This window comes from Gigantopelta aegis, chromosome 6, assembly GCF_016097555.1.
Source record: "Gigantopelta aegis isolate Gae_Host chromosome 6, Gae_host_genome, whole genome shotgun sequence".
NCBI classification, from domain to species: domain Eukaryota; kingdom Metazoa; phylum Mollusca; class Gastropoda; order Neomphalida; family Peltospiridae; genus Gigantopelta; species Gigantopelta aegis.
Genome location: NC_054704.1, coordinates 32,834,598 through 32,862,103, shown reverse-complemented (window position 1 = coordinate 32,862,103; position 27,506 = coordinate 32,834,598). Strand labels below are relative to the sequence as shown.

The 27,506-nt window shown below is 35.3% G+C and overlaps 1 protein-coding gene across 9 annotated transcripts in view; it reads left to right on the top strand.

Moving 5' to 3' along the window:
• LOC121376043 (SCO-spondin-like) overlaps window positions 1–22,142 on the top strand; it is a 59,655-nt gene extending 37,513 nt beyond the window's left edge. For 6 of the 9 annotated variants that reach the window (XM_041503819.1, XM_041503815.1, XM_041503816.1 and 3 more), the window contains 12 exons: window positions 1,898–2,062; window positions 3,804–3,968; window positions 4,739–4,903; window positions 6,230–6,394; window positions 6,753–6,917; window positions 10,579–10,743; window positions 11,317–11,481; window positions 14,650–14,814; window positions 16,064–16,240; window positions 16,927–17,076; window positions 18,684–19,097; window positions 21,347–22,142. In XM_041503819.1, coding sequence (XP_041359753.1) covers window positions 1,898–2,062; window positions 3,804–3,968; window positions 4,739–4,903; window positions 6,230–6,394; window positions 6,753–6,917; window positions 10,579–10,743; window positions 11,317–11,481; window positions 14,650–14,814; window positions 16,064–16,240; window positions 16,927–17,076; window positions 18,684–19,097; window positions 21,347–21,420 — 2,135 coding nt within the window. In that variant the 3' untranslated portion in view covers window positions 21,421–22,142. Of the gene's footprint in view, window positions 1–1,897; window positions 2,063–3,803; window positions 3,969–4,738; window positions 4,904–6,229; window positions 6,395–6,752; window positions 6,918–10,578; window positions 10,744–11,316; window positions 11,482–14,649; window positions 14,815–16,063; window positions 16,241–16,926; window positions 17,077–18,683; window positions 19,098–20,988 lie in introns of all 9 variants that reach the window. The other 3 variants (XM_041503814.1, XM_041503822.1, XM_041503818.1) reach the window with 3 other exon arrangements.
• The last annotated feature ends 5,364 nt before the right edge of the window (window positions 22,143–27,506 follow it).

Here is a 27,506-nt window from a genome sequence, read left to right as displayed (position 1 = left end):
TGCTTTTCAGGATCCTCTCTGATGAAACCGATTCTAGCTAGAATCGAGAAAATGGAACGCCATACAGAGTATACTGCACTCAAAGAGAGAATTAAACCACTACTGAAGTCAGTAGCTGAGAAAGTTAGTTCTCACATTAACATACCAGATGAGGAATCAGACAGTGAGGAAGAAGACTCTGGTGATAAAGATATCAACTAGACTATATAAAACGTCTCCTTTGTAAATAAGTATCACAACTGTTGACACCACTCAAGAGTTAGGATCATGTGGGAAGACTACTTGAAAGACATTTATTATGATCCAACCAACCCAGCTAGTTTTTCTGGTTCAGATAAACTGTATAGATATGTCAGAAGAGCCGGGAAGTATGTCATCAGCAAAAACAATATCAGAAAATGGCTGCAAAGACAAGAAGCTTATAGTTTACAACGCCCAATCAGAAGAAAGTTTGCCAGAAACAAGATTGTAGTTACTGGAATTGATGACCAGTGGTCAGCTGACCTCATGGACATGGTGAAATTTGCCAAGTATAACAGAGGTTATACATTTGTGTTGGTGGTGATCGACGTGTTCTCCAAACACCTATGGTTGAGACCACTGAGAGATAAGAAAGGCTTGACAGTGTCTAGAGCTTTGGAAGATGTATTTCAAGACGGGAGACAACCGAAACGAATTCGCACGGATCGAGGTCAAGAGTTCAGAGCTCGAGAGGTTCAGAGACTTCTTAAACAAAGGAACATCCAGCATCTACTCACCAACAACGAAACCAAAGCGGCTGTGGCAGAAAGAGTTTTAAAAAGCACCAAGACAAGGATATACCGGTACTTTACCTATAAACAGTCCTATGAGTACGTCGATTGTCTGCAGACTTTTGCCAACAACTATAACTCCACCTATCACAGGACAATCGATATGGCTCCAGACAAAGTCACTGCTGAGAAAGAAACCAACATTTGGTGGAAAATGTATTGGCCCAAGGAAGAAGTGAAAACAAAGAAGAAGCACTTCCGATTCAAGGTTGGAGATAAAGTGAGACTCACTCATCTGAGGAATGTATTCACTCGGGAATATGACGAGAAATGGACAGGAGAAATCTTCACCATCAGCCAAACGCTGGTGGACTACCCCTCTATCGAGTGAAGGACTACGATGGCGAGGAAATCCAGGGCACCTTCTACCAGTTCGAGTTCCAAAAGGTTGACGTAAAGGAAGACAATCTCTGGAAAGTGGAAAAGATTCTAAAGACGAGAGGACGTGGTGTTAACAAACAACACTATGTTAAATGGCTAAACTGGCCCAAGAAATTCAATTCATGGGTGCAGGCATCTGACGTTGAACAGTTGTAAATACCAATAGCATGCATAGAATTAGACCAATATACAGATTGTAAGGGTGGACGCAGGACCCCGTGACCTGTGATCCATTCACGATGAACATGGGGAAATAAATAATGAAAATGTATTTCTGTCTTATGTCGTTTATTAATAGCGCAATAGCCATCATTTATATTAATACATCTTCATGTTGACGCAGTTCAAACCATTAATAACCAAACACATACTCATGTCTTGGTAGTGTTTATGGAATGGTTTCTTATTATTTACGCTTTACTTGGTGTACAATATGGGTGGATGGGTGGATGGGGTTATTTTCTGGGTAGTTGGTGCGGTATGGGATTTCCTCGTTTTTTAAAATCGCCATTAGTAAGCCAATCAAGTTAAGTGAATGGGCCAAAGTGAGCCAGAACTCTCATTTCTACCACTACTCCGGTGCATTACCGTACAGCTCTCAATTTGTTATGGTAACAGAACTCAGAACCAGAACATATCAGTATACAACGATTATCATTAGATATAAATTATTATAATAGGATTAATCTGTTTCTGTTTCTCAGTGGACGGTGTGTTTGCGGCCTGGACAGACTGGAGCACGTGCAGCACAACGTGCGGGGGTGGTGAGACTGTGAGGACGAGGACCTGCACAGAACCATTACACGGAGGTTCCAACTGTTCTGGAGCGTGGAGACAAAACGACACGTGCAATACACAACCGTGTCCTGGTATTCGTGCCCTTGTTGTTGTCCAGCATTGGATAATACAATGATTATTTATTTACTTCTGGCTTATCTCAACATAATATTTATTAGTATATTGTTATGTTTGTTACTACAGTGGTTTATTTCCCCTTTTCTTCCCAATCTTTGCTATTCTATTTTTATTTGTCTTTGTGAAATAGTTGAACATGCTTCTGTATTCACCAGTTGTATCTATCTCATTGATATAGTGAAAGTTGTAATAAAACTTTACAAGATAATGAGTATTAAACTTTCAAATGAAATAAAATTATACACGCAAAGTCTAGAAATGTGTGAGGTTTGTTTTTATCACCAATCCATTAGCACTGATACACATTCTGTATTCTATTTTATACTTGGCCTTAAGTATGTATAAATCAAACACACACCCTCAGTGAAATTCGCCTGCAAGATCAAAACTAGTAATACAAGCAGTCATCGAATATCATTCTTATAAATTACAAGGTATTTGTTTAATTCTAACCTCCTCTGCAGACCTTTTTTGGCTTTATTATTCCACGGTTAGCCAATCTATTCAAAAGTTGAAGTTACTGATTAAAAAAACCTTTATTGTTCCTAACATTAGTAACAGCAGTACCATAGTCGGTGAGTTACACTTTGTGATTATAAATGTATTCAAAGAAACAATTCTGGAGAACAACTAAACACATGTTACAGTCAAACAATCATCGAGTGGTTAATGCCTTTTTCACTTTTCTATCTCTTGTACAGAGACGTTTTATGTTTTGCTGTGTTTTTGTTTGGCTTTTTGTATCCTTGCCCTGTTTCTATGCTTCCTTTTACTTTGATTATTTATCGATATCACACGCTACTGCTATTTTTATGGTGTGCCATCATATATTTATCAAACTGTATAATACATTTCTATTTCTTATAAGAGCATGAAAATTATAATAGTGACATTTGTTTTGTAATTTTTAAAACTGCAAATAATATACGAATTTATTCTAATGCATCACAGACATGAACTTGCAACTTGTAAAATAATATATCAGTAAACAATCCCAGGGATTATTTTGGAAGTGTTTTTAGTTTTGTCTAAATTGCATATTTTTCAGTTTTTAAAGAAATACCCAAATGCTTTTTAATCTTTGTAAGTAATCAGGTGACACTTTTTACTGTATACACATCAAACATTACTATAATTAAGTTGCTATTTAAATGTGCCTTATCAGAATATTAGTAAAACGAAGCTTTGGAGGAGACATTCATCTATCCAGAACGTCATAAATAGTATGATTTGTGTATTTCAACTATAATTGCTGCTATAGATGAAGCACTTGATAGAGATTCATAGAATCAAACCACTGTTTTACCAAATGTTCATTCGACTTTGCTTTGTGCTGAGATACGGTCTTGATCGCGATTAACGGTTTTATCGTTCGGGTTTTGCAAAACAAGTGTAGGCATTGGCGTATTTCCTGTTCTGGTTGTCTTGTTTGTTTTTTACTTTATCAGATAAATAATGTGATATTCAGACTTGCCTTCACTTTCTAGACTATTGGCTGAAAACCAATACGGTTTCTACAGATCGTTAAACATCTAATCTAATCTAATCTAGTCTAATCTAGTTTCTAATCTAGTTTCTACAGACAACGTGTCAGATTGAGATATTTTATAAGAAAATAAATATTGATATTTAATTGTTTTAGAAACACCTCCATGCGTCGGTTGTTTTAAAGAAAACTTATTTGTCATCTTACAGTTGATGGCGTCTGGAAGCCATGGGGCACGTGGAGCGCATGCGATCTAACTTGCGGGGGCGGCACGCGCAGTCGCCTGCGAGAATGCGAGGGGCCATATTTTGGCGGCAAAGAGTGTGATGGATCTGAATCTGAAACTGAAACCTGCAGCGTTCAACACTGTCCAGGTATGCACATAACTATTCGTGTTTTTTGTTTTTAGGGTGTGAGGTGGGGGGGGGGGGGGGGTGGAGGGAATCCGTAAAACAAACCAAGGACAGACAAAGCACATAGAAAGAGACGGCTTAAACGTTGTTACTATTCTAAGAAAATGTTCTGTTATATCACAATTATATTAAAAGGACATTACTGAGATTGCTGCAATTTTTAAGATGTTATCGACTAACAGAGACTTTTTAACTATTGTAATTACCTATTAAATATATTTTTCTGCATAAAATATTAGCGGCTGTATATTAAACGTGTTTGTAATCGTTCTAATATTTGTACTAGGTTAAATTTTATTTTATATTTCAATTAATGTTTTTTCGTACGTACGAAATTATTGAAGACAAAATCCAGTTTGGGCTTCTTACAAATATTCAGACGACCAGAAACACATTGAATATACAGACACTGATATTCTAAACAAGAAAATATATTTAATATGTAAGTTTAATCGTTGAAATATTTTATTAGTCGGAAACATCTTACAATGCAGAAAAACTCAGGAATGTCCCTTTAAGATTTTTTATATCGATATAACTTTTGAAATTTTTAAACTTGTAGACCATTTATAAGTGTGTTGTATAAGATATGTTAGATGTGGAGCCAAATATCATTTAGTTCACTGAAATGTTGAATTCGTGTTTAATTAATTGATTGATTGAAAACCATTTTAACATGGATTATATTTTTATTATGAAATTGACCGATTTCCTTTGGGAATATTTTTCAGTTGATGGCGTATGGGATGTATGGTCCGACTGGGACTCTTGTAGTCTCACATGCGGAGGAGGTATTCAGTGGCGTACCAGGAATTGCACGGGTCCATTTTATGGGGGCCAAGATTGCGCTGGCTCTGCCAATCAGTCACGTGACTGTAACGCGCAGTTGTGTCCTGGTCAGTTTGGGCTTGCAGTCGCCTGGCTTCAGTTAACAAGCGGCCTAAATGAAAATGCTTTTACTTTGATATACATATATGTGTGTGTTTCACGTTTGGCATGCAATAGCACATACACTTGATGTTTGTCTAATCCACAGGAACACTATTCAAGTTGGGTAACTCTCGTTCAAGGGAGATAACCACATATATAACGGTGGTATTGTCCATGCAGGTAAGTGTTGTTAAGACAGGTCCTTCCTTCTCTTTTGGTTGTGATGGGTTTTTTTTTTATCTGTAAAACTCTTATTGGCTCATTGGATTTTTTTATATAGAGGTACATACTATGTGTAACATTTTCATTCTGCTTGCTTATTTCAGTATGACCTCATAATTTGCGGCTGATTTTTCAAAACAAATTTTATTGTTTCTTCGACTAATTTTACTTTTTACAATGCATTGTCTTACCACAGCTTTTAATTTGTCGCTTCTCTAATCTGACCAAGGTCTATGCTTTTATTATTTATGTCACTGTACGTTGCTGTTATCAAAGCTTGAAATTCGTGATATATTTTGTTACCTTTTTTTAGCAAAGTTTGTAATTCATGGTTTATTTTGCTTGTGATCTTAACAAACATTTAATTCGTCATCGATTTTGTTATTTCAATCTCATAAAAGCAAATTTATTTTGTTATAATCTTACTAACAGAGAGGTTTTTTCTTCGAAACATTAATTTACCAAGGCTTATATTGCAGTTTGTTACTTACTAATACTTATAATTATTGGTTTGTTTTATTTTGTTTTATAATTTTGAACAATTATTTATCAGGTATTGTAACCAAACTTTACTTTGCAAGAGTAGTGTTATGCTGTCAACATTTAGTTTATTTTTGAGGGGATATATATAACATTAAATATCTATTAATATTTTGGTTTTAACATTATTTACAACTGTGTCTCCTATTCCAGTATGCATCATTTAAATAATTGATGGATTATAATATTATAAGAACAATGCTGCTTAATACGCTAAAGCAATACTTTTTAATTGAATTATATTCATATATCTTATTCATTTATCGCACCTGCTGACTAGGCCTAAACGCAGCTTTTCACATTAGATAATGTTAAATTACATATATAGTTACATCTTCTGTTCGGGAATGATGAGAAAGTCTGGAAACTAATACTGAGCATGCCCATCCTTGCCCTGCCGACCGTGTTTCACACTGCATATCCAGAGCACGTGGCGTTTCTAGGACTATTTTTTTTTAATATTAGTTATGCTACTCTCTGTGGAAGAGCCGGTCAGTGATACTGTTTTATCGCAATGTACCTCTCTGCAGTTGACGGGTATTTCAACGAATGGGCTCCATGGAGTGAATGTGACGTCACATGTAATGGAGGTATACGCTGGCGAAACAGAACGTGTATGGGACCGCTGCATGGTGGTAACGATTGTCAAGGTCAATGGAATCAAACAGAGGCCTGCAACACTCAGCAATGTCCAGGTATATTATTTTAGATAGATGAATAGATATATTAGATAGATACATAGATAGACAGACAGACATTTATTTTATGCACATATCTTTTGAACTAGTTAATATAGTTATAATAAATATTGAATATATTTACTATTAAAAATAATGTATATATAATACATAATATTAAAAATTATGCTATCGTAGAGGCTAATTTTCCAATTTCACTGATTGAAAACAATAAAATAATTATCGCGTTCTATGTATGTATGTATATATCATCAATGCGAAGGGAAAATTAAGGATTTGTCGAAATATACCATGGAATCTAACTCATACACTGCTACAAACGTTTTGGAATAAGGTGATTGTTTTATTGGATTAGTTGATGGAGTTTTCTCGGACTGGTCTGACTGGGGTGAATGTAGCGTCACGTGTGGTGGCGGTATCAAGTGGAGAACTCGAACTTGTACTGGACCGTTTTATAACGGCGCGGATTGCGTGGGCGCGCGAAATGACTCGACTTCTTGTAACGAAAACAACTGCCCAGGTACGCTTTGCTTTATTATTTTAATTTTATTTTTATTTCATTTTATTTTACATTTCTTACAACGCAGCTTCATTGTAATTTGTTTTTTGTGTGTGATTGCTGAAACAGTTAATGAATGTGTATGTTACAATGGGATCATGCTGTTTATGAAACACCATACACACCCACGTACGCATGCACAGGTTAATACGCATGAAAAGGGAGAACAAGAACAGTAAGATAGTACACCATCCCGATCCATGACAACGACAACACCAGTGGCAGGAATATGAACACAAGTAAACATATATTTACTTTGTGAGAAGGGTTTTTTTGTGTGATAAATATTCCAAAATAACCATTTCAAAAGTGAACATTTGCTCGTAAATTTGAAATTGAAAACCTGTTTTTGGCAGTCATTTCTATCACCAGTGCAACCAGGAATGTTAATACAGATCGACTATTCGAATATGATTCGGGCATATGACACTGGACCTCTGTCCAACTAGACGTGTTGTTACGTCATCAAGCGACGGTTCAATGCATGTTTGATCTTATTTGTTCCAATAATGAATTACCGTGTCTATAATCAGTGAGTTTTCTACTACAGATTAATTAAACCTTAAAAGGTAGTACTAAACCAAATAACTTTCGGCTGGGTCAAAGTTCGAGGTGCACCGAACTTTTGATAGAGAAGTGAACACCACAAGTCCTGTGATTGGTTATAAATGTGAGTGTGTTGGTTGTAAAAAATATTAGTTTCATCTGGGTAAAAAAATGTGCAATTTTATTTCATCTAGTACCAATGTGTCAAGTAGCCTTGTGCTTGAAACATGTATGGGGTACCTGTAAAAAAAAGTACTCGAATTTTGTGCGAAACTAGGGTAGTCATAGACGCTACCCGTTATCTCAGAAACGAGCAGCTTGACCCCCATTTCTTTCTGATTCACTTTAAGTGTAAGGGGTGGTAGTATTTATATCCGTGGCGTTTATGTCGGTTGATACGTTGCAGGTAGGAGTTTTAGCCACATATGTTACTATTGTCGTCTATGGGATTTGATTTGGTAGTATACACCCTAAAGGACGTTCATATCATCATGTGTGCATATTGTTCTGCCTTACTGACGTTATTATCATCCGTTTATTTCGTATGAACTACATTGTGAAATATTATATTGTTCTTGACTATCTATTTAATTCTTTGGAATGCCTTTGAACTATAGCTTTATAGCAGAAAGCAGAAATGTTATGAAATTATTTTTATTCTGTAATTACAATGTACACTTTATTCTTTGTTTAACATAACTTTATTAATCAAAATATATACTTTTATATAATGCTAATGCTTTGAATGCTTCAAACGCTTCAGTGTTCATACCATACTATTGGTTAAATATGCACTTTTATAATTATTAATTATGCATGTTGTCTTTGTTTTAGTTTCAAGCAGTGTGTTTTCCTGCAGATGGTGGTGACGTTGTTTTAATTTATAGCCACCAGTTTGAGAAAGGATTCATCAATCAGTACACACAAATTCCAATTACCGTTTGTAGTATATGATACCATGGTTTAAACTGCTGTTCGCCAAATCACCAAATTTTCCAAATATGTTTCATTATTAAATCGCAAAAAAAGCTCATTAAAAATAAAATAAGTATCTACGGAATCTTAATTATTTTATACTTTATGTTGCTAACTGAAATTTGAATTTGCCAACTGATACCAACAAGGCAAATAAATTCAAGAGCATAGAAGCATTGCGAGAAATGACGGCCTTACGTGTTCAGTGTCCATTAAATATATATATATCATGTTAAATATATATAAACTTCATGAGAACATTAAAGTACTGCGTGCAAAATATATAAATGCAGCTTCTGTAAGTGAGCTCACGTGTGTGACTATGCAGTGTAATTGCCAACGCCAAAAGCAAAGCAAGCTCTTTTGTTTCAAATGCGCGTGCGTGTCCTTGCCTTGGCAGTCACCGTGGAATTAGTTTGCATGTCATTTCAGTTAGACTCCATACACTTAATGGCGTGTGTATTCGTATTATTTATTTGTTTTTCTCATACTTATTTAAAGTAAAACTAAAATGTATTATAATCCATACAGCTAAATCTGTGTCTTATTGCCTCACGCAGAATTTTACCAATTTCGGAGCATAATTTATAAAATTGTTTTGAATCTGGGCTAAGATAATCATATTTTTGACAGACGGACGACAGCTCTGTAAAAGTCATCCAAGAAACAAAAGATAACATTCGTTTATAACAAAAGAAAATGTTCCGCAGTTGGGTTGGTTGTTTAATGATATATAATAATGTACGAAACGCATCAAAACAAAACAAAAACCTTTTTAATAACTCGAAAATGGCATGCAGCTAAGTTCGCTAAAATGCCTCATTTCACATTTTTCACTTTATGCATGATTTCGAATAAGTCTACGTTTTCTTTTTATCTCAGACTGCTTAATTAAAAGAAGTGTTTAATAAAAATCTTAAAACATTCTTTTCTTCGATACCAAATATTTACAGAATTATATATTTTCCATTAAAAGTGAAGTAATTAAATAATGAATCCTTAAAATACATGCAACATATCGGCTTATATAAAAGATCCATAATCAGCAACATTGACCAGTTCGACTTCAACACTGGAAATCTTCCTTAAAATGTGTATGCTATTTTTTGTTATATCTATCTACGAGAAAAATATACATACCATATATACTGTTAATTATATTATTTTAAATATCGTATATGTTTTTAAAAATAACAGTTATTTTTGTTGTCATATATAAGGCGAGATTGTCAAATGATGAGCATACTGGTTTGTATATTTTGTCCATAACTACAGGTGTATATATATTGGGTGTAATACCATAATGTTCAATTAGTCGCAAACAAAATAACTTTTACTATTTGTATCTGTGGTCTGTTTTATTGTCATTTGTTAGAAAGATACTATACAGATAGTGAAATTGTTACCTAGCAAATATATCTACAGTTCAAAGCTGACATATTTGTTTGTGCCCATGTCTATTTTATTACTTTTATTTGTTTGTTTTCTGAGCCTGTGCTTATAAAACTATAGTCAAAAACACATATCTCTAATGACATCACACTAATGCAGTTTGTATGGCGTTGACTTGACGTAAGTCTCAAACTCTGTGATATCATTTTAAGATTTGAATCTAGACTAAAAAGTGTTATACATGTACATGTATATTGAAATTTAATTTAATGATTGACCTATTTTATTTTAAAACTGAAGTGGATTTGACAGTATTTTCGTCAGTTAGTATAACTTACTGACGATACCTTATTATAGAAACCGTTTGGCGCCAACTGAATTCAGCTGTTATAGCAAGAGTACCAAAGACAGAACGTAAAATGCTCTGTATCTCACCATCTAGCATATTAGAATCAGGATATATTTGGAGGTCATAATACTTCTATTATATCTGAAATTTATTTTGTAGAATGGAATGGTGTTTGTATTGCAGTGAATAGAAATAAATCAATTTAAATTATGCGTATTATAAATATTATAGATTATCTGAATGTACAGTTAATATTTTGAGGTGCAAGTTAGCCAGTACGATGTTTCCACTCCATTTATGGCAAAGTGTTGTAGTGCTACAACAAACCTAGTTTTCTACAAAGAATTATAATGCTTTCAGTTGATGGGGTGTATAATGATTGGTCTGCTTGGAGCACGTGCACGGTTACGTGTGGCGGTGGCACTCAGTGGCATAGTCGCACGTGCGTTGGTCCTTTCTTTGGCGGTCTTCCATGTCAGGGCCCAGCCAGGGAAACACAAGACTGTAACACACAACACTGTCCAAGTAAGTATTATAATATGAATGTATTATTTGCACTAATAGTTTGCATGCTTTTTAACTACATAGTTATACAGAACCTAAAACTAGTTAGCATTTTGTTACACTTTTATTAGTAAAAGTAGTATGTTAAATATTATTAAATAAATTACAAATACATAGACACACACAGACAGTTACAATAGATAGATAGGTAGATAGATAGATAGGTAGGCAGGTAGGCAGGTAGGCAGGTAGATATATAGGTAGATAGATATATATCCGATAGTCAGACACATGGATATTAAAATAAATAGATTATATTAGATAGATAGATAGAGAGATAGGTAGATAGATAGATAGATAGATAGATAGATAGATAGATAGATAGATAGATACACACATACATACATACATACATACATACATACATAAAATTGATAGATAAGATAACATGGATGAATGGACAGACAGATATATGCTATTTTTCCAAATTTGATGGGAATGTGAACGTTTTATGTATTTATTATGCACAGACGTAGCTCGTTCATAGCATAAAGTGTAGTGAGTAGAATGCTAAGCCAACATGTTTGATTTCAGTTGACGGAGTTTACAATGATTGGTCCCAGTGGGACACGTGTACAGTCACGTGTGGGGGTGGCACCCAATCACGAAGTAGAACATGCACAAAGCCACAATATGGCGGCCGCGACTGTCAAGGACCTGTTGATGATTGGCAGGATTGCAATACTCAGAATTGTCCTGGTTGGTCAATCTGCATGATGGAGTGCTCAGTCACTGTTCTGCATTTTTGTATAAAAATCCAATGGTTGCAACGATTCAACATCTATTAATACCAATACATCCTGTGATGCAGATTTTTAATTTTCAAATAAAATATCTTCGTTGAAAATCTACATACTATGTTTTAATATATATCTTTGGACTACCTTAATTACTTAAATACTTTTGACTGACAGGATCAAAATTATCCTTCGTTTTAATATTGCATTTAATTGTAAATATTTCTGAGATATTTTACATTTATTTTGTCAGACGCTATAGCTCTAAATGAATTTTGTTGTAGTGAACTTCGCCACAATGCGCTAATGCTGCAAAAAGAATCTTTACTAAGCCGGCGTTTAACCATTCTTATGCTCATCCTTGATAGGAGAAAGCCTTTCTGCTAATAAATAAAATGCCATTTAAAAATAATGTTAATCCAAGAACAGTATCTATTCCCAATGCATCACGGGAGAAATACTAAACATAATGTAGCGATGAGTCGTTTCATCCTTGGCGGATCGATAATACTACTGTTGTATCACTGTTTGTATTAAATGTTGCTTTGTACATCTGTGCTTTATAAGATGTATTTAAGAAACATTATTATTATTACTGTTATTATTGTTATTATTATTATTATTATTATTATTATTATTAAAGCGCATTTATGTAAGATCATCCAGTTCTATTTCGCACGTGTGACGCGAGAATTTTCACTTTCAGTACACAACGCTCGCTTATCTGAGTGCCATAAAATGCTCTAGCAGACTATTTTCCATCGATGTGTGCCATGCCTTATTATAGTACGCGATTTGCCCTGGCGCTAGTTTTATGATTCATAATATAACACATGCGTCTAAAAATCCAGCTCATCTCTATAGTTACATGGGATTGCACTTCCCAGAATATGGTGGGGCATTTGCACTCACATTTTGAAGGTGTCCTGAAGGTTCCATAAACATTATGCATGTATATAGCATACATTAATAAAGTTGTGAAAACCAATTACAACCTGTTAGTATGCATCACATATCGGTTCAATCATCAAATTATATAACGAAAGAAAGAAATAAGGGAACACTTAGTTCTGTAAACCAAATTTCAGTCACTATTAACATCGTAATGGCTGTATAAAGTACAAAGGTGTACTGTGGATCTGAATGTCAGTAATGTGAGGTTGAATGCTAGTAACATGATTAAATTCCTGACCCTATCATGAGAGTTTTGGTTGCAGTGACTATTTCCTGTTAGTATTAGCGACACGTTATGTCTTTATGTCTTTCCATCAGTATATTAGCTACTAGTACATACCTCTACACAGTAACACACTATTAACTGACGCCAAAGGTATCCAACCCTGGTAGATAACTACGGCAATCGGCAATGCCGTGGATATTGTTTTCAATTTTCTGCGCTATTTATTTAGACGTGGTACTTTCAATTTTCCATGTCATTTTTCTTTGTTAATTATTTATTTTTATAATACTGACAAATTAAACCCATCGTTAACACATTACCCGCAAGACTGCCGTGGAAAATGCCTTGGAGACTTATTTTTATACGTCATATTTTTTTTGCCGTGGTCATTTTTTTAATTGCCAGGGTTGGGTATGAGAGGGATCTGCAGGGTTGGATATGAGAGGGATCTGAGCTGCCCGAACAATATGACACAATGTGTGTAAAAAAAAAAAGTTTAGTAAAATCATATTATTATACTTTTGAATGTTTTCACACTTAAAGACAGATTACAGCTCTTGTTCTAAGCATGACAATATTGTGTTAAATGGGGTAAACATAAATGGTATTCAGCTTTCAGTTGTCGGTGTCGTACCAAGGAATATATGTAATCAGTGTGCCGCTCAAGTTGCTGTTGATGTTGTATCATAAATTTTATGTAACACACATTTCTGTTACAGTATCAAAGACAAAGGTGCCTTCTCAAAGTTGCAAGTGCCATACTTCGTTAGAATTCACATATAATCTTTCAATAATTAACTCAAAAATATGAAAATTGTAATATGTTTTCACTAGGCGTAAACAGTGATTTCCTCGAAAATGAGAATATCAATCACTTAGGAAATACCCATAGAGTATCCATTAAAATAGCAGTAGCACATATTAACCTGTGGAATCACTTAGGAAATACCCATAGAGTATCCATTAAAATAGCAGTAGCATATATTAACCTGTGGGTTCCTTATTGGATTTTGCAATAATATAAATGTATAATGCAGTAATTGATATTATCTGATATTTTCTGGATGTAATTCTGTGTGGGTCCTCAATGATGGCTGTCCTCCTATAGCCAAGGCATTAGAGATTCATGTAATCACCCACTATTTTTCTAAATGCTCATTCAACTCCGCATTGTGCAGAGATACGGTTCTGGGCCCAATTTCACAAAATATCTTGAGTTCTTGTTACTATTAATAATAAACCAAATATAGTTTAAAATACACATATTTGTTTTCGTTTGTCAATAAAATGCTTCATCTTCCGTAATGATGCCATCTTCTGCGTAAAATTGATACCAAACACATGTAAACGTACGACCGGTTTAACTGCTAGTCGCAGACGTAGATTTACGATGTTTAGTGAAATTGGCTCCTGATTATGTACATTTATTACGGTTTTGTTGTTCAAGTTTGATCATTATGCAACTTTGAGACTACCTCTTTATGAACACTGTTGGTTGGTACAAGGTGCATGTTATGTATTAATGTATGTATATATGTATGTATGTATGTATGTATGTATGTATGTATGTACGTATGTATGTGTTTCTCTCTCTCTCTCTCTCTCTCTCTCTCTCTCTCTCTCTCTCTCTCTCTCTCTCTCTCTCTCTCTCTCTCTCTCTCTCTCTCTCTCTCTCTCTATATATATATATATATATATATATATATATATATGTATGTGTGCGTGCGTGTGTGTATTGTGTTGTGTGTGTGTGTGTGTGTGTGTGTGTGTGTGTGTGTAAATATATGTATGTACTGTTTTGTATTACAGTATATATGTATATAATATAGACAAATAGATGCACGCATGCAGACACACACATCTACAGAAAATACACTGTACACGAAATTTTAAGCTCATGTATGCATATAATGATTCGGTAATAATTCAGAGTATGATTATTTCTCACAGTTGATGGAGTCTGGTATTCCTGGTCCGCGTGGGGAGCTTGTAACACGACGTGTGGCGGTGGAGCAAGGGAGAGAACTCGTGACTGTGAAAAACCGAAGTATGGCGGCGCGGACTGTATCGGGCACTCATCCGAGTATTTAGTTTGCAACGAAAACCCTTGTCCCAGTAAGAGAGTAATACGTTTTACACGCGTAGTTTCAGTTGTATGTAGTTTGTGTGAAAACTGCAGGTGATGTCCTACTACAGTATATTAGTTTAAAGGTATCATTCGGAATATAATTATTAAAATAATTTATCGTGTTAGTGCAGGGTGTACATTAAGTTAATACTTTTCTTAATGTGCAGAGCGAGTTGCTTCCCTCTATTTAGCCAATTTAAAATGGCGGGCAAATGTTTTATCTTGTTGTTGGAAGATTTATTTGGTTAATATTTATGCAAATACTTCAATCGGGATCTAGGGAGTACGGTAGGTTATACATTTTTGGTTTGTGTGTCAATTTGTTGCACTATGTCGGTTGGGAAACGGTTGAAACATGGTGCCACAATTTTGAATACCAGATATATATAGGGTATGTAACAATATTCGGACGTAGAACGAATGACACTTTCTATGTCCCTTCGGACTAATTATCGTGTGTGTGTACGTGTTTTATATGCGGTACGAATACATTGTTTTTATTTGAAACGAATAAATATGATAACGTGTCTTATCAACCAGCATGCCAAACTATACACTTTGTAGCATTTCTTATAGGATTTTGTAATATTATAATATGATTCACAAGTTGTTGTAGATCTCTTTGTATGATTTGATTAGCAGCTGTCCTTTTGCAGGAACAAAACAGACTGAGTCGTGACATTTTGGATTTCTCTCATCTACTGCACATACTAACATGCATGGTGTAAAATGTTGCATTATGTGCAAAGCTCTATGATATCTGCTTGCTTTAATACTAACATCTCTTACAGTACTATGTGCGATGCCAATCACATGTAATATTTACAAATGGATTGCAATAACTTACTTTATATGGTAACTTTAAGAGAACAGAATTAATTATTTTGTATATAGTAATATTGTTTTGTGCGTTTTAAAACAATTTTAATGTTTAAAAATGCATGTATATGTATATCCGTTAACGCATTTATTATTAAATATTTGAAATTTTTTTTAACGAAAACATGAAGTCATGTAGTTAAACATTATGAAAATAAATGTGTTTATGCGAAAATAGGTAAGCACGGAAATACATGAATTTGTGGTATTCTCGATAATTACGCAAGTTTTGATTATGACATATTTAATTTGCAAATGCAGTCAAATTGTATTGTTGTATTGGTGCTAGATTTATCACTGAAATATTCAAACGTTAAACTAAAATGTCTATTAATTTACAACTGTTTTCTAAATTAGTACCAGGAGATTGGTTCCCATGGGAACCATGGCCGCTTTGCTCTGCTACCTGCGGCGGTGGAAAGCGGCAACGACAGCGAGAATGTGACATGACGTCATACGGTGATCTCACTGCCCCCTGTGCCGGTGATGCTAAAGAGATTGAAGACTGTCACACATTTGCGTGTACGCCGTATGGTAAGTAGTATTTAACTTTAGTTCCATCTTGTTTTACAGAATGTCTACACCAATTAATTACTGCTTACCATGTTAGTTCTGTTATTGTTGAGATTCACCAGACGTAAAACATAATAGCATACTCGTGCAATACTTAATTGGCTGTTATTGTGAGATTCTAAAAACTAAGAAAATGAACACCAAATTGATATAATTATGATTATTGTTATACTAGTGAGGTTTTTTTGACATATTATTACTATTAAAAATTATTTCCCCCACTTTTAAAAAATTGTTTTATCCATTTTTAATAAGTACTGTATTATGCGGGTTTCCTCTTTAAGACTATATGTCAAAATTACCAAATATCTCACATCCAATAGCCGAAGATTAATAAATCAATGTGCTCTAGTAATGTCGTTAAACAAAACAGACTTTTAACTTGTTTTAAAAGGTGCTATTTCCACAATAGTAACGTAACGAAATGATGTCATTGGTCGGCCACACATTTTGCACTGTTTGATCAACGTAGTAAAGTAATAGAGGCATCGAATCGTGAGCTTGGCTTTGATCTGCATTTAAATAATCCAGGTCAAAAAGTGGACATAGTGCTAAGATTACCTTAAACCTTTTGGTTTTACGGTGATCTGAGTGCTTTGTAAAACGGGAAATAGGTTTGTAATTATTTATGTCTGTTCTGTTGTAAGCTGCCACGTGCACGGAGTGGGGAGAGCGCGGACTGAAGGAGAGCACGATGGCGCACATTGATCCCTTCAAGAAACCTGAGGCTCTCCAGCAGCCCATCCTCGTGTACTGCGACATGGAGTCCGAGGACGGGACAGGAGTCACTGTTATAGGTACAAGTCTGTCTTAGTTTAAAATCAACTATTACCAAGTCATACTCGTGTACTGTGACATGGTATCAGAGGACGGGATAGGAGTCACTGTTATAGGTACAAGTCTGTCTTAGTTTAAAATCAACTATTACAAGGTCATAGTCGTGTACTGTGACATGGTGTCCGAGGACGAGATGGGAGTCACTGTTATAGGTACAAGTCTGTCTTAGTTTAAAATCAACTATTACCAGGTCATAGTCGTGTACTGTGACATGGTGTCCGAGGACGAGATAGGAGTCACTGTTATAGGTACAAGTCTGTCTTAGTTTAAAATCAACTATTACCAGGTCATACTCATGTACTGTGACATGGAGTCCGAGGACGGGATAGGAGTCAAATGTTATAGGTACAAGTCTGTCTTAGTTTAAAATCAACTATTACAAGGTCATAGTCGTGTACTGTGACATGGTGTCCGAGGACGAGATAGGAGTCACTGTTATAGGTACAAGTCTGTCTTAGTTTAAAATCAACTATTACCAGGTCATACTCATGTACTGTGACATGGAGTCCGAGGATCGGATAGGAGTCAAATGTTATAGGTACAAGTCTGTCTTAGTTTAAAATCAACTATTACCAGGTCATACTCGTGTACTGTGACATGGAGTCCGAGGACGGGATAGGAGTCACTGTTATAGGTACAAGTCTGTCTTAGTTTAAAATCGACTATTACCAGGTCATACTCGTGTACTGTGACATGGTGTCCGAGGACGAGATAGGAGCAACTGTTATAGGTACAAGTCTGTCTTAGTTTAAAATCAACTATTACAGGGACCATACTCATGTACTGTGATATGGTGTCTTAGGACGGCATAGGAGTCACTGTTGTAGGCACAAGTCTGTCTTAGTTTAAAATCAACTATTGCAAGGACCATACTCGTGTACTGTGACATGGTGTCCGAGGACGGCATAGGAGTCACCGTTATAGGTACAAGGCTGTCTTTGTTTAAGGGGGCGGGACGTAGCCCAGTAGTAAAGCGCTTGCCGGATGCACGATCGGTATAGGATCAGTCGCCGTCGGTGGGCCCATTGGGCTTTCTCTCGTTCCAGCCAGTGTCAAAGTATCAAAGGCCGTGGTATGTGCTATCCTGCATATGGTATGATGCATTTAAAAGATCACATGCTTCTAATTGAAAAGAGTAGCCCATGAAGTGGCGACAGCGGGATTCCTCCCTCAATATCTGTGTGGTCCTTAACCATATGTCCGACGCCATATAACCGTAAATAAAATGTGTTGAGTGCGTCGTTAAATAAAACATTCCTTCCTTCTTTGTTTAAAATCAGTTATGAGATTACAAAGGCCACACTAGTTTATTGGGACATGGTTCCAGAGAAGGGTTATAGGAGTCACTTTATAGGTGCAGTAATTTTAGCTGAAATTAAACTGATGGATATAATGTATTGGTTAAAATAGGAAACTCTTTTTGAACGAAACATGGCGAAGAAGAAAAAAAGGAATATGAGTTAAGGCGCCCAGTAATGACAGATAAAAAGTTTTGTATTCACAAACAATTGTAACTTCTGTATCTCGTTTAAAAGACAAAAAACCCTACCATACACTTTTCTGACAGGCCATGATCAACAGCAGGAGGAAGAGGTGATCGGTTATGAAGGCGCAGGAGAATTCCAGCTCGAGATAACCTACAACGTGACGCTGGAGGAAGCTATTGCTATCATCGACAACTCCAAGTCGTGCAAGCAGTTCATCAGCTGGAAGTGCAAGGCGGCGCTCATCCACAACCCTTACGGCAAAGGCAAGGACATCATAACCACTGGCTGGAAGAACAGGACTGGGCAGATAGCGGACTACTTCGGGGGAGCCACTCCTGGCAGCGGGAAATGTCAGTGTGGCATGACCAATTCCTGCGTCAATACCACCATGACCTGCAACTGCGACACCAACGATAATGTCTGGAGAGAGGATTCCGGGTTCCTGACATACAAGGATGATCTGCCTGTTGTCGAATTTATTGCTGGAGATACAGGTAAGTGGTTTTAGACTTTGTAGACTGTTCCTTTAATATTCTGACATTACTCTAAGTTCATTTATTTTAAATACAAAGTTATATATTTAAGTTTATCAAACGTATTTCAGACATCGCCATATATCTCCATTTGTGTACCTGTACATGGCACCCAATAGCCGATGTATTTTTCGTGCTTGGGTGTCGTTAAACATCTATGCTATTCTGTATATCTATACTTGTATATAACGTCATATGTCTGTAAGCTCTACTGTGTATCCAATCTGGGATGTTATCAATAACTGTAGGATAAAAAAGTATATATATATATATATATATATATATATATAAATTGATATACTTATGAGGTTCGTTAGCATTCCATTATTACATTGGTCTATCCACGTGAATCAAAATTTCTAATTAATTTTACTAATATAGACAAAGGAAATCTGATAGCAATAATAATTAATAACAGTACCAGCTCCTAAATCAATGGCGATTTTGTGCGAACTTGAAACAAAAGTAATATCTGATTCTTTGTGACAATGATTTCTATATACACCGATATAATCTGAAGGGGGTTACATCAACTCTTAGTTTTTACATACTGAGATAATTTAGAAAACGTATATCTGTTTTACGGAATGCTATATCATGTCCATCATGTCCATAATGTCTATGTGTATGTCTATGTATTGTTTGGCAACCGAACCAGTGCAGAAGGTGCGAATACACGTATTATACCTTTTGCAGAATTCGATATTAATAAAAGGTATTTTAATAAACACAACATAATCACAGCTGTCTATCAAATCATGTCTATCAAAGGCTCTGCATTACCTGAGGGGAATGCCAATTAAGTGTCGTCTTCGTCAGTGGAAGTTGTAGTTGAGCAAGTGGAACTTAAAATGTGGTTCCAGGTGGCATTTATTAGCAATACCAGTAGTATTGACAAAAGTCTGTAAACGTTCTTATAGGCCAAAGTAAACACACATTGCCTGATTCACCAGGAAAGGTTGATGTATTTTAGAAACAAGAGACGGAGTTGTTGTTAAACAGCAGGGGCATGGGTTTACAACTAAATACACAAATGTTGTCAGAACAAAACCAAATAACCACCTCAGAATCTTCGAAGAACTGTGGAACGAACTGAACCAGAAACAAAGAGCAGGTGAAACTATATATACAGAGCCCGCCTTCAGCTCTGTCACGCGCATTTTCTGTGTGTTCTGAACACTGATTGTTTGGTCATAAAGAGATCTATTGCATTCATTTGTTGCCATGCCGTTTGTTTTATTTACAGACCTGTCAGGTATGTTAGTCCTACTCTTATTTTAAACTATATACGTATAATAAAATATGTTACATATCAATAGGTTTCAATGCAAATTATGTATTACTGCAATATATACTAAGTAAATGTAATGGTTGCACAGTATTAGCTGTATTTGTGTATAAGATGCCCATAGTGAATATACATTGAGTAACTGAATTTCTTGTTATTTAAAGGAGGACTCAATGAAGCCGGTTTCAGACAAGTTGGGGCAGTTTTGTGTTGGGGAATAGAGGCAAAGCTATCCTAAATCGCAACTACAAGAAGAGACAGACTCGATTTAAACACCTTGTGACCTTTTCGGACCACTCAACATCTAGTATCGTTCATTCCATGCGCAAAATATGATTAGTGTCATTTTGTCTAGATGTTGAGTGCTTCGAACTGTTGCACGTGGTGTCATTGGAAACCAGTTCCCTAGCTACCAGTCTAACTTTCAATATTTTTAATAATTCTGAATCGGTAAATGTTTATTTAGTTATTTTAGAATTTATTGATCAATAGTTACAATTTCTATAGGCAAAACTGTTGGTTATATTATCTTGTGCTATAAACTGCGTTTTGTCTCGCCTGCAGGTGCTGAAGATGAGATGGGCATAGCGAGAGTTGGGAATCTCATCTGCAAGGGCACGGCAAAGTGACCTGCGCTTGCTGCGATACTAGCGCTCCTAGACTGCAACCTGCTGGCCACCATGCTAGATGTTTATCACCACTTTGACTCTTGCACGATCGTCGAATTAAGACTCTATTTTGCATCTATCCCTCAAACAATATGTCAAAGCGCAGATGCTGTCATTCTTTTGACCTGCTTGACATTTACTTGCTGTGTGTTCTTTGTTTTTGTTCCGTAAATGCTCCGTAAATATTCTGTGATTGCTCTCTTTATGCATGCATCTGTTTTCTTCAGTTTCTTTGTCTTATGTTCATTATTTAGGTGATGATGGAACCGAGGCTGGCTATTACAAAATTGGACCAGTACAGTGCCAGGGTGAAGAATCGACAACTTGATATAAAGACAGTTTCGTCTTTTGACAGATTTGCAATTATGTTTTGTCTACTCTATACCGTCTGCTTGTTGAATAATTTCAGTTTTGTCGTTTGTTCTATTGAACGTTTAACTCTATTCATCATTATTATTTTACTCTTTCTTTCTTTCTTTCTTTCTTTCATTTTGATCTTGTTATTAAAACATATTTTCTCAAAACGTGGAATGCAACGTATCGTTTCAAAATCTGGTTTGATTAATTATGAAATTATTTTCTTTGACACTAAGTTTATGCACATATCATTTAATAAATGCATACAACGCTTGCGTGCTAAGCCATATTCAAATTCAAAACCTGTAACATAAAATACTAAAAGTCGGATTGTCATATTTTCTATATCAATTGTTTAAAACTTTAAATATATAATACTAAAATTAATAATTTTATGGGTTTCTTTTATATCAGTTCATATTTTAAAACCTAAAATGTATAAAACTTAAATTTGGACTTTTATATTTTCTATATTAGTTAAACTGTTTTTACAATAATATTTTGATCTATGTTTAAAGCACACATTTTAATTAAAATGTATTGTATGACAAATATGGAATCTAACTCTTGTAAATCAAGAAATGGAGTTTGTACAAGTTTATAGATTCCGTATGATAAATAAATGCCTGTGTCTATTTTGTGATCACATGTTTGTGTTATTTATTGCTTAATAAAATTGATATTGCAAATTAATAGACGTGTTGTGTTTTATCACTGGGTCACCTTTTGCGAACATCTGACAATAGCAGTCAACTTTGATTCATGAGTGGATACCGCCACAACTGTTCAAATGACCAATCAACAGGTCTAACGAGCCACTGATTGACAATCATCATCCAGTCAAAATACGAAGAGCGAGTCGCCCGGAAAGTGGCAGTCCTCCATTAAAGACTGACATGTAGAAATGCGATTTTAAAATGTTTTTTCTTTGTCAAAAGGTTTGTTTTGTTTAACGACATCACTAGAGTACATTGATTTATTAACCAAAGGCTATCGGATGCCAAATATTTGCTTATTTTGATATATAATCTTAGAGAGGAAACCTGCTACAGTTTTCATTAATATCATCATCCAACAGACAGTACATACAACGGCCTTTGGTATACCAGTCGTGATGCACTGGCTGGAACAAGAAATTTCTTCTTTGTATAATAGAAAATATGACTGAAAGTATGGTTTCATTTAATTCTAAGATTGTGATATGAACTATATAGACGACTAGATCATTATGTTGCAAACACTTGTCTTTCGTTCAGTGCATTTGTGTTGTCTCCCTTTTATGGTATATTTCACATAACTAACATTAATGTGAAAAGCTGATTTAAAATGTACCTACGTTGCAAAAACCTTCAAAGACTGATAAGGAGCTTACGGATTTTTGTATTTCCATTATTCTACCCTCAAAATTTGTTGTAATCCATGACAAAAATTATTAGTGATTCGTTTGCAAACCTATATAGCTGTTTGGTAGTAATGCTAATATGAATAAATGTTATCCAGATTTGGGCATTTTCGTTTAATTCAAGCAAACGCCAGCCTGCCCCCCGCTACAAAAATGGTATCTTGTTTGGTCTTTAGTTGTTCGATATTCATCTCAGTGTTACTATTCTGTACTGCACCTTCTTTAGCGAAACCACCCCCAATCATAACCATTTTGCATTCAAGGCAGAGTCTGTTCGACCAATTATGTGTCATTGACATCCTTCTCCATACAGATTTGAATGTCTTTAATTTGTGCATTTACTTAGAATTTTATATAATTTGATGATTAAGTACAGCATGTCAGCATATGTCCCAAACATTTTGTACCCTTCAGGTTTTCGACTTTGAACTAATGCCTGTCTTTCTAGGTACTTTCACGGGTTTATTTGAATTATGCTATATGATCAGCATATTATTCACATCCTGACCGGCTTTGTATACTGTGACTAGTCTAGGTAATACGTTTTATTCAGCTCAGTATTTGTGACTGATTCGACTTCTTTGAATTTTGTGCATTGAGCCTTTTGATTATAAAATTAGCAAATCTGATTAAAATCAGCTCCACTGGTCTATAACTATTACTTGTTCTGACAGCCTTGTTCTGACAGCATCCCATTGAAGGTCATGTTCAAGTGACCTTTAATTCGACCAATCAAAACCTGACTTCCACTTCGGAACACATTTATGACACATACTGCCCAGGCCATCTGCAGATCTGCAGTACCCATACAATACTGATGTGTCTTGTTTCGTGTTGGGGGCGGGACGCTCGCTCGATGCGCGGTCGGTCTGGGATCAATCCCCGTCGGTGGGTCCATTGGGCTATTTCTCGTTCCAGCCAGTGCACCACGACTGGTATATCAAAGGATGTGGTATGTACTACCCTGTCTGTGGGATTGTGCATATAAAAGATCCCTTGCTGCTAATCGAAAAGAGTAGCCCATGAAGTGGCGACAGCGGGTTTTTTCTCTCTATATCTGTGTGGTCCGTAACCATATGTTTGACGCCATATAACCGTAAATAAAATGTGTTGAGTGCATCGTTAAATAAAAACTTCTTTCTGTTTCGTGTTGATGTTGTACGTGATGAGGCTTGGTCTGATAAACATCCTTTCATTCATTTGGTTCGTGAATGGGTTGCCATTAAACACCCATTCTATAACTGCAAATGAAGAACAATACAGTCGTTTTGTATACAGTTAAATTTATTCTTAATTAATCCACATAATTATTTCAAGTGTGCAAAGCCTTGGGTAACAATAAGAATAATAATGAATGAATGTTTAACGACACCCCAGCATGACAAATGCATCGGCTATTGGGTGTCAAACTATGGTAAAGGAAAAACTAAAGTGATGCTCCTTTGGTAACAAGACAATACAATAATTTATAACACTCTAGTCGTTGTACACAACGACATTCGAAGAATGTATACATATACAATTTATGACATTCGAAGAATATATACATATACAATTTACAACATTCACGTGACAAGATGGTTCATAATAAACATATACAAAACAGAAACTCTAAATACATTAAATACATGTACAAATTTATGAACATATAGTAAAAAAAATTATTATACACATACCACAGGTACGTTTTCATATAAATATAAATATAATCTAAATGCACAAAGTATGTGGCCAAGTACGTTTAAGCAAATTTATTGCCGTGGAATAATAATTAAAAAAATATTATATGTTTTTTGTTTGGCTAGGGACGTTTAAAGGTACTATTACTTACATTTATAAAATATACTAATTTCTTTAGTATTCCGATTCGATTACTGTTCATTAATTCTTTAAATGTATACATTCTTGGTCGTTTATAGTAATATGAATGTATATAATGGACCCTTGAATTATGAACAAAATTACAAACAAATCAATAGCGAAACTCATTGCAAATATCAGTTACGTCGCGTAGTGTACAACATATCTCATCTATAGATATGTTATTCCAACGGTCAGTTACAAAGGGTAAGTTATGGTTAAACTTTCAAAATTTTATGATAACTGACCACAGTTTTTCACGAAGAATACTAAAATAATTTAAAAAAAAAAAAATCTTTATATAGCACGTAACGTTTGCCTGTCGATGATAGTGATAAGTTATTTCTCCATGTTTGTAAATATTGATGATATTGCCTTTGTTTGATTTCCTTCTAGAGACAAAATATTGAGGTATCCTTACATCGCTCATTCCTAAGTTATCCAAACATTTTCTGATAGCGATGATCCAATTATAGTTAGTTCCGTTAGTAAGATGTAAATTTAACATAGCTTTGTATAATAAGAAAGACAACTCTGATGCTTTGCCTGATATAAGCCATGCCCAGTAGCGTGTCATTATTCTATGTATAATATCTCAACTGGTATACTTCCTAGCTTTCCGTACAACATGAAAGATGGTGTTGCTTTTTTGACGGGTTTGCACAGATTAAAAAATAATGGGTTATACGACAAGAATCGAGTAAGAGCAGTCAGACTAGCAACTGGACAGTTTTAGAAGTCGTGACAGCAGAAAGTTGGCCAAAGTTGGCAGTCTGAGACTAGCATAAATTGGATAAATCTAGTAGTTTCACACCATGCTCATATACGTTTCCTTTATCCTGGCTTGCACTGTCTCTGGGAATATTAACATTATTAATTTTTGATGTCATTCGGAAAACTATCCATATCAGTATCACCAATATAAATATTATCATCAACTGTAGTGGTTCTGGCATTAAAGTCGCCAAGCAGGAGAAAGTGTTTTTCCAGACTGCACATAGTCAAAAAATATTAAAAGTGTCACCCTTTGTAATATGGTGAGCCAGTAGGAGGAATATATACAACACCAACCATTAAACCATTATCATCGTTCTTAATCTGTGATACTAACCCACGACATATTATACTGTGAATAATTTGTTTCATTAACTTTAACCAGTTAATTTTTAACACATAACAGTGCCACCAGAGGGCCTTATACATTTTCTATTATTGAAATAAGTTGTATATCCTGGAATAAGATTCGACATGCAGTCAGGTTGATCTGTTGTGCTTTATAAAAACATAGTATGTGATATTTTGAGCTTAATAATAAGAAATCAGGTGTAATTAATTTACTTCTCAAACCACAGACATTCAAACAGTATTCGCAACTTAATGCAGTCACTTCAATTCAGTATTACTGTTTCATGAATATCTAAAGTGCTGGCTTCCAACATATTATCAATATTTGTATGGTCACACCTTGAAATAGCATCATAGTTTCACTATTATATTTACAACATGTACAATTTCTAGGTACAGTTAATTCAAAATTAACATAACCATGTTTTGGGTTATTATGTATATACATTAGTTTGTCAATTTGAATGGTCAAAGCTGGGAACAGTATCAGTATGTACACTGTTATGATATTTAGAACGTGTGACTGACATCTTGCATACCCCTAAATATAGTTAATTCAGGAACAAAATAATCTTGCCTATGATTAGAACCATCACATATATATACATACATACATACATACATACATACATACACTGGTTTGTGGATTATCCTCATTTGCTTGGGTAAGTATTAATATGCACAATTTTTGTAAGTTCCATACATTGTTATTAGTAGCTATCACTATGAACAGACAGTTCTGTGCTGGTCAACCCTGTACCATGAGTCCGTTTAGATGTATCAATGTGTACACTGTTTGCGGAATTACACACATTATTTACATGTTGACTGTATAGACAGTTATGTGACAACGTGATAATGCAAGGGGTAAGTATTTTCTAGTATATTTGAAATAGAACATTGACTTTCACTCTGTACAGGAAGTTGTGTGTCAACATGATAACTGGTGGGAACTGGAGTAGTGTTTTTGGTAATATGTACTGGATAAGTGTTTTAGGTGCGATAGTCTTGGGTGTTTCTTTTCCTCGATGACAATGCATTCCTTGGTGTTTGGGGGATAATTGGTTAATAGTCTGAGGTATACTTTTTCTTGGAATATTTCCTCCCCATCAATGAAAAGCCGGTCAACTTTAAAGAATGCTCTCTTGTTATTTCTCCTTGCTTGTTCATATATTAGGTATAACTGTGTCCTCTCAGAGATGTCCTGGAAGTATTGTTAACTAATTACATAGGATTTCCTCGCAGCCTTTAAGATCCGATATTTACCCATGAGTTGGGCGAAGTGGGCGACTATTGTTCTTGGTTTATTCTGGAATTCATGCTATGGGCCTAGTCTGTGTGTGACTTGGACAGGAGCGTCGCTAATGTCAATCTCTTTCTCGAGAAAAGTGGATAATGCTGCTTCAGTATTTTCACCTTGTCCACCGTCTGGTACGCCGTAGAACAGTAGGCTGAACCTCGTAGCTCTGTGTTGTAAATGAAGTATTTCACTGTGCGTCTTACCATGTTCCATTTGTATGTCACTCACGCTCTTGAATGAGTAATGTATATCTTCATGTGCAATTTTCATGTATTTACAGGTAGTACAATACCAAATAACTTCCGGCTGGGTCAAAGTTCGAGGTGCACCGAACTTTTGATAGAGAAGTGAACACCACAAGTCCTGTGAT